The following is a 13,220-nucleotide window of genomic DNA, read 5'->3' as shown; positions in this document are numbered from 1 at the left end:
CACTCCTTGGGGGTCAGCAAGATCCAGATGGAGAAGGGGCGACCCAAGGGCTCCTGTAGGCACCACCCTCAGAGGACCTGGGCACACAGGGCCCCCTGGAGCCCCGGCAGCTCCCATCTGTCTGGCCCCACCCACTCCACTTAGCCCCGCCAGCCCTGGGTCTTAATTCCCCTCCACTCTCTCCTTTGTAGGCGCCCTGGTTGCTATGGAAACCCTGTGGCGGCAAAGGAAGCAGAATTTGGGGAGGTTCTGGGATATCCAGCCTAACAGGCCTGGCTTCCGCGTCCCCTTGTGCACCTTTGGGAGATGTGGGCTGCAGCCTGGGAAGGTGGACCTCGGGCTCCTTTAGTAAGAGAAGCGCTGGGAGAGGTCACCCGTCCCAGGGCCAGGACCGTCTCCCTGGATCCTCTCTGCCTACTTTGCCCCTTGACTGTGAGGGTGAACATTCACTGGACACGCACGAAGTGCCAGGCCCGTCCTAGGCACGGACTGTCCCTCAGCGAGCGAGGCACGCACTACCTGCTCTCTTGGGAGGTAGGAAGGAGATGCAATGACAGTAAAAGTTTTCTCTAACCCCACTTACAGCTGCAGGCCTGGAGATGGGCCTTTCTCCTCCGTCACCAGGACAAAGCACTCCCAGTTTTCCTCCCACCCCCTGAACCACAGCTCTGCTACCACCTTTGTTTTTTCGGCTTATTTGGGGTTGTTTAGTTTTGGTTTTGTACTGGGGATTGAGCCCAGGGCCTTTGCACTGAGCTACATCCCCAACCCTTTAACCAAAACAGTTTTTGTTGTTCTGATATGGGGTCTCACTAAGTCTCTAAGTTGCCCAGTCTGGGCTCTAACCTGACCCTCCTGCCTCAGCCTCCCAGAGTGCTGGGTCACAGGCCTGTGCCACCACTTCCTCTAGCTTCTTTGCCCGTGCTCTCCCTTCTCTCTGACCTTTGTAACAGACCAAGGCCCAGGCCTAGATCTCACCTCTATCTCCAACCGCTCCTTAGGAAAAGTTGTGGTCACTGGGCTCTGAAATCACCCTCTGCTCGCACTGCCACATTTCCACCTTGCCCTCGCCCTCAGCTGCTGCTCATCACCTCCTCTGGATACTTAGCCCAGGTCCGTGTGTCCACACCACACTCCCACCCCTGCCTTCTGGACCCCTCTTCTCAGCAGTGGCACCTCCACTCTCCCACGTGCTCATGGAAGAATTCCTGGATCCCTTTCCCACATAAGCCACGTCCAGACCTGTTAGCAGACCCTGTCAGCTCTACTTGCAAAATACCCACAACTCCAATCTCTTCTCACTGTTCCCAGTCCGCTCCTTTTATGGTGGGGGGCACCAGGGATCAAACTCAGGACCTTGTGCTTGCGAGGCAGGCGCGGTGCCACTGAGCTGAGCGCCCAGTCCTCTGTTCTGTTTTTGGAGACAGGGTCTCGCTATGTACCTCGGCCTGGCCTTGAGCTTGGGCAATCCTCCTGCCTCAGCCTGCCAATGCTCGTACTGCTCGCCTAGATTACCGCAGCAACTTCCCTACCCAGCCCCCACCCCGTGTCTGTTCTCAGGTTAAAGCTTCCCGCATTCAGCGTGGCTCTGCCCCAGCCCCCTGGGCTCCCACTTGCTGACAGGCAGAGCCGCAGCCTTCTCAGAGGCCAATGTGATTTCCCTCATCACCCCGCAGCGCTGCCCCCACTCCACCTGTGCTGCCCTCTCCCTGTCTGGGGCCAGCCTTGCCCTGCCTGCCCCTCCGTGGGCTCCGCCCGGCTCTGGTCTGACACCCAGGACCCAGGCGGTGGCGGCATTGCCCTCCACGTTGACTGCGGTCTCTGGACTGGCGCGGACCCCGTCCCTGTGACCTGTGAGGAAGGTGAGCTCCCTACTAGCTGGGTTTTGTCTCTCATGTTTCCTTATTTCTGCCCAGAACACAGCTTGGCACATAGTAGGCACTCAGTAAAGATTTATTGGATGAATAAACAGAATGAGTGTGAAACCTTCAGTCCTTCGGTGGCAGCCTGGGCCTCTGGGTGGAGACTGACTCTCAGCACCAGCGCTGACCCTCGTCCGCCCATCCTGGGGCTCCTGGCCACGGGCATCCATGTAGGGAGGGCGGCCCTGACTCTCCTCGCCGTCGCAGCTTCCAGAGCGATGCTGGCGGTGGCCTCGGCCACTTCCTTGTGGTCCAGCGTAGGAGGGAGGCGGGTGCTGCCTTGCGGGAGATGATGTCTCCTTCCTTCCCGCCGAGACTGGAGCCGGGCCGCGCTGGCTTTGAGATGACAGGCATGGTTCTGGCTTGGACCTGGCAGGGCTCCGGGAGCCCCACCTGCTGGGTGGGGACAAGCAGAGGGCTGGCACGGGCCTGGCTCCTCTCCATGGGCCGCCTCTGTCCCCAGCAGAGCACAGGAGGACTCGAAGGCCAAATAAAGGCGGTGGATGGGGGCTTCTTCCAGGACAGAGCCTGCACACAGCCCTCAGGGCCTGAGGCAGCGTCTGAAGGGATCTCTGCGGCCCAGGCCCGTGAGGCCAGCAGCCACTGGGACAGTGGCCGTCCTTTTGGCTGAGGACAGCACGGTTCTCCCCTTTCTAGGCCTTGCTACAGCTCCATGCTTGTTTTCCCTGAAATAAATGGGCCGAGCATATTGGGCCGGCAATAACCCCTTGAAATCAGTTGTTATCACAGTTAACAACCAGTTTGGCTTCAGTTCAGGCTGTTAACTATCAAACCACTAAGTGCCGGTAATGATTGATTCGTGGCCAGTTGCAGCTTGAGTGGGCTGTAAAACTCGATCATCGAGGGCTGTGGAGGCAGCTACTCCAGAGAAACTAGTTGGTGGGTGCTGCAGCTCAGCTCCCGGGTCCCTGGCCTGGCTCAGACGGCCCCACCCTGCTGTCCACCTGTCCCCACCAGCCCAGGCCTCCCTGGACACAGCTGTGGCCCTGCACACAGCTCACCTGTCTCCCCAGACACCAAGATAGGCGGAGATTCCAACCCAGCACCCCAGCCCAGGCACCCTGGCCCTGGGGCTAGAGGTCTAGCTTCGGCCTAACCAGCGGCAGCCCCAGCCCAGCCCTGCCCGCTCTATGGCCAGGATCACAGGCGGACAGCCTGACATTCCACCCCACCCTGGACGCCCTCCTACCCTGTGGCTTCCCCCAGGAATTGCTCTCAAACAAATGAAATGTGGGTAATTGCTGGCTGGGGGCTGGACAGGCGACCGCAGATGAAAGCGTTTCCTGGACGTCTCTTCATTTGCATGGCATCAGAAGCTGCTCAGCAGGTGTGACTTTTCCCACAGTGAGACCCCAGCTCCTAGCACAATAAAGCCAGGCTGCTCACCCAGAATTAATTAAAGGGGGAGGGGAGCAGAGAAGGCACCAACAGCTGGGGGAGCTGGAAGAGAGATGTCTAGACCCCCCACACCCCTATTCCTGGTGCACCAGGACAACCCACTCCCTTCAGAGCCCCTTGGCCCTCCTATAGCCCATGAGAAAGGGTGGTAAAGCCCGAGGGTCCCCAGCCCCTCTGAGAGGCCCAAGGCTTTCCACTGAGCCCTGGACCTGCTGGTACGTTCGAAGGCTGAGCCTGGACCTGGGGCCACCCTGTGCCAGGGAGGCTCCGAAGACTGGACGGGAGGCTCAGGTGTTCAGGCCAGCAGTGTGACAGCAACCTCACCACCACCTACCCCAGCCACCACGCGAGAGCTGCCCGCCCTGCCTGGCCCGCCACTTCCTTCCTGCAGAGCCGTCCCTCCTGGTGGCTCTTCCAAGGAACTCGGCTACTGCTGCTGCCCCAGGCCCTGCCTGGCTTGAGCTCTGTTCTGGCCCGAGCCTCCCTTCAGGGCCTGCCTGGCACCTGGCTCCTCCTGGAGCCCGGAGCTCCTGCCTACAGCTCTGGGCCCCGATCTGAGTTAGCACTGCTGCCTCGTCACCAGTCACCCCGGCCGGGCAGTCCCCTCTGACGCGGCGCCACCCTGGCCCTGGCAGCTGCTCTTGTTTTCGGAAGCCCGATTCTCAGACTGAACCGGTTCTGCCCTTCTCTCGAAGGCCACCACAGAGAGGGGCTCCTCCTTAAAGACAGGGTCCAGAGCCCGGCCCCTGGAGTGGTGCTGGCCCAGCACTTCTGGCCGACGTGGCCGGGGGAAATGTCCACAGTGGCTTCTGTTGACGGCTGTCTGGGAGCATCCAGGACCAGCTCAGAGCCTCTCTGGCCCCTTTCCTGCCTCTGTCCTCCCAGGAAATCCCTCCAGTGACAGTGACGGGGGCAGCTGACAGGCAGGGTCCCCGGTCAGGCTGGAGGGATGCCGCAGTCAGCTGGTGCCTGACCTGTTGTGCCTGCCACACACTGCCAGCCACCCTGGGCAGCCTGCGTGTGTGTGACCCCATCTGGTAGGACTCACCCTCCAACTCACATTTCTAATTTAAATAAGTTGAATATTTCAATCATTTGATAACCGGTAACAACCACCTGCATGGCCCCCATCCCTAAAAGAACTGATGGACCCACCTTTGCCTGGCCCACTGCCTGCTGCTGCCTGCCCCGGGCACCTCGGTCCGACTGCAGTGCCCACCCCAAGCCTGGGCGCCAGGCCCCTAACCGGCCTTCCTGCGAGCTAAGAACACACACACCACAGCCAGTGGAATACAAAAATAGATCCTCTCTTTTGTTAAAAAAAACCAGCAATAAAACCCAACAGCAAATGCTATCAACAGCTAGAACTCAGGGGTCCCCAGCACCTGCCCTGCTTTGCAGCGTCCCTCTCCTGCCCGGGGACAGGACGTCTACCGAGGCTCGGGGGCCCAAGTCCTCTGGCTGCCTCGAAGGCTGCGCGTGAAGGGCGGGTAGTTGAGGAACTCGAAGCGCAGGCTCTGCTCGGTGGTGTGGTGGCCGCGGGGCAGCCGCTTCATGAAGTGCACCTCTCGCTGGTGCTGCCGCGTCTTGGAGCCCTTGCGGGGCCGGCCCTTGCGGGTGAAGGCCATGTACCAGCCCTCGTACTTGGCGTTCTGCAGGGCCGTGTAGTTGTTCTCCAGCACGATCTCCGTGAACACACAGTCCTTGCCCTTGCCGTTGCTCTGCAGGTAGGAGGCCCAGACGCGGTTAAGGAGCCCCCACAGGAGGCAGCGTGCCAGCGCCCGACAGCAGGTACGCACCCGGCAGATGGCGAGGGCACAGGGCCCGGCCACAGCCCCTGCCCGAGCACCCGCTCTCTAATCCCTCACAACCTGCAGCCCACCCGGCGACTTCCTGTCCTTCTGGGCAGCAGTGACACATGGCCGGGCCCAGGCAGAGGCGCAGAGTGAGGGCCCCGGAGCTGGCCTGTCGCCAGGCCCGCTGCCCCGCCCACCCGCCTGCAGCCCCTCAGGACTCTGCTCCCGGCCTGTGGGGGAGGGGGGCCCAGGAGGAGACTGAGTCCCAAGCCCCCTGAGCCCAGGAAGCCGGGCGCTCCAGGCCCGAGAGGAGCCGTGACTAACAGGGCCATTCCAGAGCGCCGCTGAGGGGCCGGGCCTGCGGCTTACTGAACATTCCAAATGCTGGTACCATGTAATTGGACATAATAGCAAAGCAATTTGGCGATTTGTTAAAAAGATATATGGAATTTACCACCACCCCCAGCCCCGCCCTAGCCTTCCTTTTCTGTCCTCCTTCCATGGCTTTTCGACTCTCCTGTTCCTTCGTGTCCTTCACCCAAACCCACCCCACCCACCGGGGAACCCCGGGGCTGCACCTCTGCACACCTGACTGAGATCAGCACCCAGGAGCGTCCCGGGGGAGCTAGGCCAGCCCAGGTGGCCCCAGGCCCTGAGCCCATCTCGCCTCCGAACCTCACCTTGGCGATGAGCTTCCCCTTCTTGTTCATGCAAATATAGAGACCTGTCTCAGCCCCACGGACTCGAACCCGGCTCCCAAAGGTATCTGTCTCCACGATGAGCTTTGCTGTCAGGGAAGGTGTGGGGTGGTCACTGGAAGGTACCTGACCCTGCCACTCCAGCCTGTCCCCAAGGATGGGTCACATCCCAGCAGCAACCACTTCGAGGGCCAGCACTCAGGACTCCAGCCCTGGAGTATGGCGCGCTGTGCAGCCCTGACCCCAAGCCATGCCACTTTTCTGGGCTGCAGACCGACCCCACCCTGAGTTTACAGAGGGGCTTGGACAGGGTCACAGTTTACAAGGTGGGCTCCACAGAAGGGTCCTGGGTCCATCAGACAGAGGAAGCTGATCTGCATCCCTCTGCCCTCTTCAAATCAGACAGTGATAACTTTTGTGTTGAGGCTCGAAAGAAAATTTAATCTGGTCAGAGTTCCACGGCTAATCAAGAAAACCCGAGGGTCCTCCCCTCTCTGAGTATTCCATGTGAGTGTGTCACAGGTTGTGATGAACCTCCAGGTACGGCGGCCACCTCCAGTCCCCAGGCTGAAGGCACAGCGCCCTGACCTGACTCACGGCCCTGGCCACCTCCGCCTCCAGCCCGGGCAGCGCGACCGATCTCCCCACACGCCGCTCAAGGCTGCCTTGGGAACCCCAGGAACCAGGCCTCAGCCCGTGTCCAGAATCAACATCCCCAACTGTCTTCGCCTTTGGCCTCCAGCCCAGCCGGATTTCTCAAACACCCCTCGCCACTGCCACCACAGCCCAGGACTTTCTGTGGCGAGGAGAAGAGAAACCCTTGAGGGCCAGAGGCAGGGGCAGAATTCTGTGCCTTTCCCACCTCCTGGCCTTGAGACTTTCGCTGTGCAGGAAGCTGTCCCAGGCACCTTTCTGTGCCCTCAGAGGCATTCTGGGAACAGTGCAAGGGCCAACCAGCTCAGGGATGGAGCCCCGAGCCTCCTTCCTGACCTCCGTGCGGCAGCCCAGGCTTTGCCCTCCTTGAGAAAGCAGTTCTGGGACGAACCCTGTGCCGACACCTGGAGCTTTTCTGTCCAAGAACCAGTCCCAGGGGTGGAAAACACTGAGGCCAGCAAGGCAGCCTTCGCCGCCTGCCTGTGAGGATCTACCCTCCTCACACGGGCGAGGAGCCTGGCCCAGCCACCGCCCCTCATGCCCACCCACCTCTCCTTTGGTTCCAGGCTGCTCACCTCACTCTGGTCTGCCTGCCAGAGTGGCTGCTTTTGAGGGCTCAGGCGGTGAGGGCTGGAGAAGTGGAAGAGGAGCCCACCCTGAAGGTTCCAGCCAAACAGGGCAGGTAGGGATAAAGTGGGTGCTCCGGTTGCTTCCTGAGCCCATAGGAACCCATCAGGACCTCTTCTCTGTTCTCCCCAGACTCCTCTGGCCCTGGCCCCATACCCTGGGCCTCAGTTTTCTTGGGGCCTCTAGCTCTGACCCTTGGCTTGCAGGTCGGGCCCAGGGAACCCGGGAAGCCTCGCCTGGATCCGAGGAGATACACTTCCAGCCGATCTCCTCTGAAGTCTGAAGACAATCTGCCTGCCGCCAGCTTGGCCTCCCTTTCCCTCCCCAAAATCCAAGGGTTCTGGACCATTTGCTCCAATCGGGCAAACCCTGGAGGGGCCAGCCTTCATGCCCTTCCTTGGAAGCTGGGAAAGGAGCAAGCAGGGACAGAGGGACAAAGGGACTGCAGGCCCTGTCCTGTCAGCCCAGCGGGGGGCTTGGTCACCAGGCCGGCAGCCTCCACCCCCCCCCAGAGAGCCCCACTCTCCGGCCCGGACTGGTCTGGGGACCTGGGGCCCCAGTTTACAGCAGCTTTCCCAACCAGGCTTTTGCAAAGCTTAACATTTTCAAACCTATTCTTCCACCCCAGTGACAGATTTATCCCAGGAAAATTATGTCTCCTCCTCCAGCTTTGAAGGGAAGTCAGCTACGTCGATGCAGAAAAAATGCAGTGAGACATACTCGATCCCCCAAACTGGCTTGAGAAGAGGAGAAAGTATTCAGGAAATGTTAAAAAAGGTGAAAGTAAGAAGAGTTTTAATCGCTCTGCCAGACGCGAGGGTCTCTCCAGAGATTCATAGAGAACAATCCTGAACCTCTTTTTTAACATTTACAGACTCGAAACTCCTTTCAAACTCCACATCTGAAAAAAAACTGGTGCTTTTTCTGTTTTATATCATTCTTCATTTTCCTTCTTAGCTCTTAAAACGCCTCACCTTTTTATTACATTTTAATAGAGTCTTCCTCTCTCCTTTCATGCTTGTTTAACTCAGTCATTATTTAAAGGTTTTTAAACTCACAATAATGGCTCTCCAAAAACACCAGCCGCCTAGAAGGCCTGCTGTCCTCTTGGTACATCTAGGACTGGAAATTGGCCCCGTTTCAAGGCAGGAATATCGAATGTTTTAGAAATCAATCAGTCCTCAGCCCCTCTGCCCAAGTAGCTCCCTGTCTCACCACCGCGCGGGAAGCCCCGGGCCCCAACCTGCGGCGCTGGCCTGGGGTCCAATGCAGCGGCCCAGGTGTAACTGGCCCTTCGGATTCAGCCAGAGGAGGACCTGTCCTCCTCTGCCCAGGTGGGAGACCGCTCCCTGGCCCTTTCCACTCTCCTTCCATGGGCACCGGGACGCATCTTCTTTCAAGAGCTTCCCTCAAACCTGGGTCCTTCCCTCAAGCCCCTGCCTCCACCTGCAGGCGGGGAGGGCGGGACGAGACCCTGAGCCAGCCCTGGGCTGGGCAGGGAGGGGGCCCCTGCAGGCCGTCCTCCTCCGGTCCGGCCGCGCTCTGCGCCGCCTGAGCTCCTCGGTCGGAGCCCGGAGCCCGGAGCCCGGAGCCCGCGGGGGGCGGGAGGGCCTGCAGCGGCGCCTTACCGAAGGGGTCCCCGTCCTCCGCCAAGGCGTTGATGCGCTTGTTGGCCAGGACCTGCACGTGCTTCCCGCTGGTGCGGCTGTAGAGCTGGTAGGTCCGGACGAGGCGGCGGCTGAGCTGATCCGTCACCAGGCTCTGCTCCCTCACATGCTGTGTAAAATTGGGTGAGGACTGAACAGTTACCTTTAGGAAATTGAAAAATACACAACACGCCATTATAATGCTACTCCGCCCAGGGCCAGCGGCCCCTCGCCCGCCCGCCCGGGGAAGACCCGGACCCGGACCCACCTGTTGGGGAGCAGCCCGGGGCTCGCGGCCGACTCGGAGCCGAGGAGCGGGCTCCCTGCCCGGCGCGGGGCCCCCGCCCGGGCCTTCCTGGAGGAGCAGGGCTCTGTTAGGGGGCGGCCCGCCGCGACCTCCCCACGCCCGCGCCGCGGTCCCGGCGGCCCAGGTGCGGCCCAGGTCCCGCCCCCGCCCGGCCCCGGCAGCCCGGTTCCGGGCCGCCGCTCGGTGCGCGACCTCGGGGCCGAGGCTCCGCCCGCTGCGCCGCCCCGCGTGGGTCGCCGGCCGAACCCGCGCCGCGCCGCGCCTCACCTGGGCTCGGAGGCCGAGGAGTAGCAAGTGCAGCAGCCTGCGGAGACAAAAGCGGACGTGAGCGGCGCCGGGGCGCGGGGCGGGGCGGGGGCGGCGGTACTCACAGGCAGCGCAGCGCGCGGGGGCGGCCCATGCCGGCCGGGTCCACGCCGCCCGGGGCGGACGGCGGAGCCGGGGCGGACGGCGGAGCCGGGGCGCGGGTCCCGGAGGGGAGCGTCGTGCTCGCCGCCGCGCTGGGTCGCTGTGCCGCGCTCGCGGGGCCGGGCGGGCGCGGGTACCGGGCGCGGGGTGGGTGGGTCGCGGGGAGGCAGGGCGCGGTGGGTGTGGCAGCGGACCCGCAGCCCCGGCGGGGAGCTGGGCCGGGTCGCAGCCCGGCGGGGGCGGGGCGGGGCGGGGCGCCGACGGCCTGGGATTGGGGTCTGGGCCAGGGGAGGGGCTGGGCCCCGCGAGAGGCGGGGGTGGCCGGCGTGGACCCTTCGCGGGCCCGCCTGGCCCCCACAAGCTCCCGGGCCGGGCGCTCCCCGCGGGGCGGGCTCTTCCTGGCGCCGGCCCCGGAGCGAGGGACCCGGCCCCGCATCTCCGCCGAGGGCCCCGCCCTGCCGTCTCCCCGCTGTCTTTCGGGGACCCCGTTCGCACATCACTCCTGCCCCCGTCGGCCCGAAGCTCGGAGGGGTCGGAGCTGTGAGAGGAGGACCCACAGCCACTGCCCCCACCTAAAATCCAGCAGGCAGCAGGGGCAAAAATAACCTCTCAGCAGCTCTTCCCGGGGAGGGGACTTAGAGCCAGGCCGCCAGCCCTTCCCCCTCCAAGTCCCGGGCTTGCTCTGTACTCGTGTGTGTACCAGGCGAGGGCCGCGGGCCTTGCGCGTGGACTGCGGGACAGGGCGGAAAGACCGAGGCTTGGTTAACACCTTCCCACCCCCGCCTCGGGCTTCTCCGCCCAGTCTGAGTGCCTGTGTGTGAGCGGCCGGGTGGCACAGGTGCCCTGGACAGGTATTCCCAAGGGCAGGTGGAGCCGCTGATGCCCTCCCACAACTTCGCCGGGCCCTGCAGACCCCTGTGGAGGGCTGCAGGGGCTGGGACCCTTTTCTGCCCACCTTGCCCACTCGTGGCCATAAATGCACACTGGGAGACACACCCAGAAGGGAAGTGTGAGAGAGTGCTTCCCCATGCCTCACCTCTCCTCAGAGAAATAGCTGAGCCCACCTAGACTCTCCAGGCTGTTCACTCCGACAGGGAACCGGCAGCCCCTGGCGCGGAGCTGGGCAGTCCTGCAATGAGTGTTCCTGGGATGAGCGAATGGAAGAGTGAGTGAATGAATAATGGGCCACTTCTTGGCCAAGCATTTAAACTTCAGCCCATGGACAACTTCCCCAGGGAGATCTGCCCCTTCCCAACAGACAGTACTCTTAAGGAGAACCACCAGTCACCGAGCATGTTAGCAAAGCTGGGCAGGCAGTCTCTGCACCGGTTGGGATGCAGGCCCTGGGGGAGACAGGCTGGGTGGGCTTCACTGCCCCCGGCCTGGGCCAGCGCACTGCCTTCACTGGGCTCCGCTAGGGCTACTGCCACCCTTGTCGTCTGCCTTCCTCTGAACTGCTCCAAGCAAGCAAGATGCCTCTGCTCACAGCTAACCGCATGCCCTGTACATAGCAGGCCCTTGAAACTGTGTGTGAAGGAAGGACGGGATGTAGAGAGAGCAGGAAGCCTCTCCTTACATGCACACAGCCCTCTGAAAACAAGTCTCCCAGGTTTGGGTCGGAGCTGCCAGCCCACCCAGTGGCCTATGTGTGCCTGAGCCTGGCGTCACAGCCACGCCTCTGGGTACCTGGCCTGCTGGAGGTGGGGCAGAGATCCTGGCTCACACCAGAGTGCCACCCTGGTTTTAGCCCCCAGGAGGTCCAGAGACCGAGCCGAACCTCAGTGATCTTCGCCTGCCTTCCCTCTCCCCGGAGACGGTGAGCATCCCGGGGCCTGAGGGCTCGGAGGTCAGCGTTGTGATCCTACTTCCCGGGACCAAATTCCTTCATATGTGCCAGGCTCCCAGGAAGCCGCCTCTACCCACCACCGAGATTCTTCCCGGTTCCCCAGAAGTCCATGTATCTAGGGAACCGGGGCAGCTGGGTCGCTCCAGCAGCAGGCGCCCGGTTCGGCCCGGCTCTCTGGTGACTGACAGACACAGATGTCCCGCGGGCTGCCCTCGCTCCCTCCCTAGCGCGCGCCTCCCGCCGGCTCCCTCCTTCCTTTATCTTATCAAAGCCCGGTAATTACAATTGCTATTTTGTTTCCTCGAATCTGCAATCAGAGCTCCCAGCCGAGGAGGGAGCGCCTGTCAACTTGATCCCTGAGGGACAGCCTGGCCACCTCTCCTGGCCGCCCCACAGCGCACAGGCGCACGGACACGCGCTGCTCCCAGTACACACGGCCGCTCCGAAAACTCGCTCGGGCAGGCCGAGCGCACCCCTGGCCCAGTGGTCTCAGATGCGAGCCGTGCGGGGCCAGGGTCCTCCTCCGCCTCCTGCAGTGCAGGAGCAGGGCTGGGGCGCAGATAACACCCCGCCGTGCTCGCGGCCGCCCCGTGACCGAGACATGGAGAGAGGAGGCCGATGTGGATTGGGCAGAACCGCGCCCCGCTCCCCGGGGGGCCTGGCGAGGAATACAATGGGCGATGGGGCGGCGGGGAGGGCGCGGGAGGTGATGGCTGCAGCGCCCCGGTTCGCGCGCCCCTAGCCAAGCACGTGCCAGAGGCTTCGAGGCCGGAGCGGGACGGAAGGGCATCGCGCAGTTACTCCCTCTTGCGCATCTCCCCCCAGTACATGGACGCGTGCAGCCTCAGGGACTTGCTCCCTCGCCTTTAGCTTAAATACAGCCGCCCGGGCCCCTGTCGGCCTCACAGGCCCCGCGCCGAGCCCTGGGGAGCCCGGGCCCTGGGGGCGCAGGGCCGCCGCGAGCAGCGCCACACGCGGCCGCTAGAGGGCGCCAGGCCTTCTGTCCCTGCTCCCTGGGGGCCGACGAGCTCCCAGCCGTCCCGCCTCTCTGCCCGCCTGGCAGTGCGGACGCTTTGGACGAAAAGGCGCCGGCGACTCTGATCACTGCCACACAGAGGCGCATCTCCCTTTGTCCTCAACTTGAGGGGGAAAACTGGGAGCTCCTAGCTCCGCACCACGGGCGCGGAGGCTGCTCCTCCCGGGGCGCGGACCCTCAGTCCTCCGGCGCCGACATGGCCGCTCGCGCCCGCTCGCCGGGCATCTGCTGTGGAACCCGAGGGGTCCCGCCCGCACCCGCCCGCACCCGCCCCTCCTCAGCCTGACTGGCCCCGGGCTGTCTGCGGAGGTGCCGTTTTGTTTGTTTGTTTGTGGGCCACGGACACCCCCTATCAACACAACTGTTGAACTACTGACCCCAGAGCTGGTCACACACGCTCCTGCTCACAAGCTCACCCCCTTCTCTTTGGGGCGCAGAAGCCACACCTCAGAACCGATTCCAAGCACCGAGACCCCACACCGGAGGCGGGCTGGGGGTGGGGGCCGCAGCCCAGGAGGCTGATCCCCAGGGGATCCTCTCTGCCCCCATATGCCAGGCCACGGGACTCTGGTTTCCTTGTCACCCAATCTGGCCAGTCCTCTCCATCTGGCCCTGGGAGTCAGGTTTCTAAGGGCCCAGCCTGAAAGGCTGAAGGAGGAGCAAAGACCGGTCCGGCCCACCTCTCCAGGCCTTTCTGGGCCTGAGCCCCTCTCGGGCTTGGGATGCACATTCCTCAGGCCGCTTAAGCCCGCTTATCTGCCCCCTGCCCATCAGCCCGAGTGCTGACAGAGGCCTGGACTCCTTGTTTGGACGCCGATAACCTCCTGCCACGGCCTCCCCACCCGCAGGGCCCGGGAGTGA

General features: G+C 63.0%; 1 protein-coding gene across 1 annotated transcript; it reads right to left on the bottom strand.

Moving 5' to 3' along the window:
- Nucleotides 1-1,920: 1,920 nt before the first annotated feature.
- Fgf8 (fibroblast growth factor 8) lies at nt 1,921-10,975 on the bottom strand. The gene is made up of 7 exons (XM_087185722.1): nt 10,971-10,975; nt 10,514-10,621; nt 9,337-10,015; nt 9,031-9,117; nt 8,745-8,925; nt 5,818-5,924; nt 1,921-5,062 (listed from the first exon to the last, which is right to left on the bottom strand). The coding sequence occupies exons 1-7, from the start codon at nt 10,973-10,975 to the stop codon at nt 4,772-4,774; spliced, it is 1,458 nt and encodes a 485-aa protein (XP_087041848.1). The 3' UTR covers nt 1,921-4,771.
- Between the last annotated feature and the right edge of the window lie 2,245 nt (nt 10,976-13,220).

The sequence above is a fragment of the Heterocephalus glaber genome, unplaced genomic scaffold (genome assembly GCF_053883595.1).
Source record: "Heterocephalus glaber isolate CG9 unplaced genomic scaffold, H.glaber_assembly_v1.0 deba00001498, whole genome shotgun sequence".
Taxonomy (NCBI): Eukaryota; Metazoa; Chordata; class Mammalia; order Rodentia; family Bathyergidae; genus Heterocephalus; species Heterocephalus glaber.
This window is presented reverse-complemented; position numbering and strand designations above follow the sequence as displayed.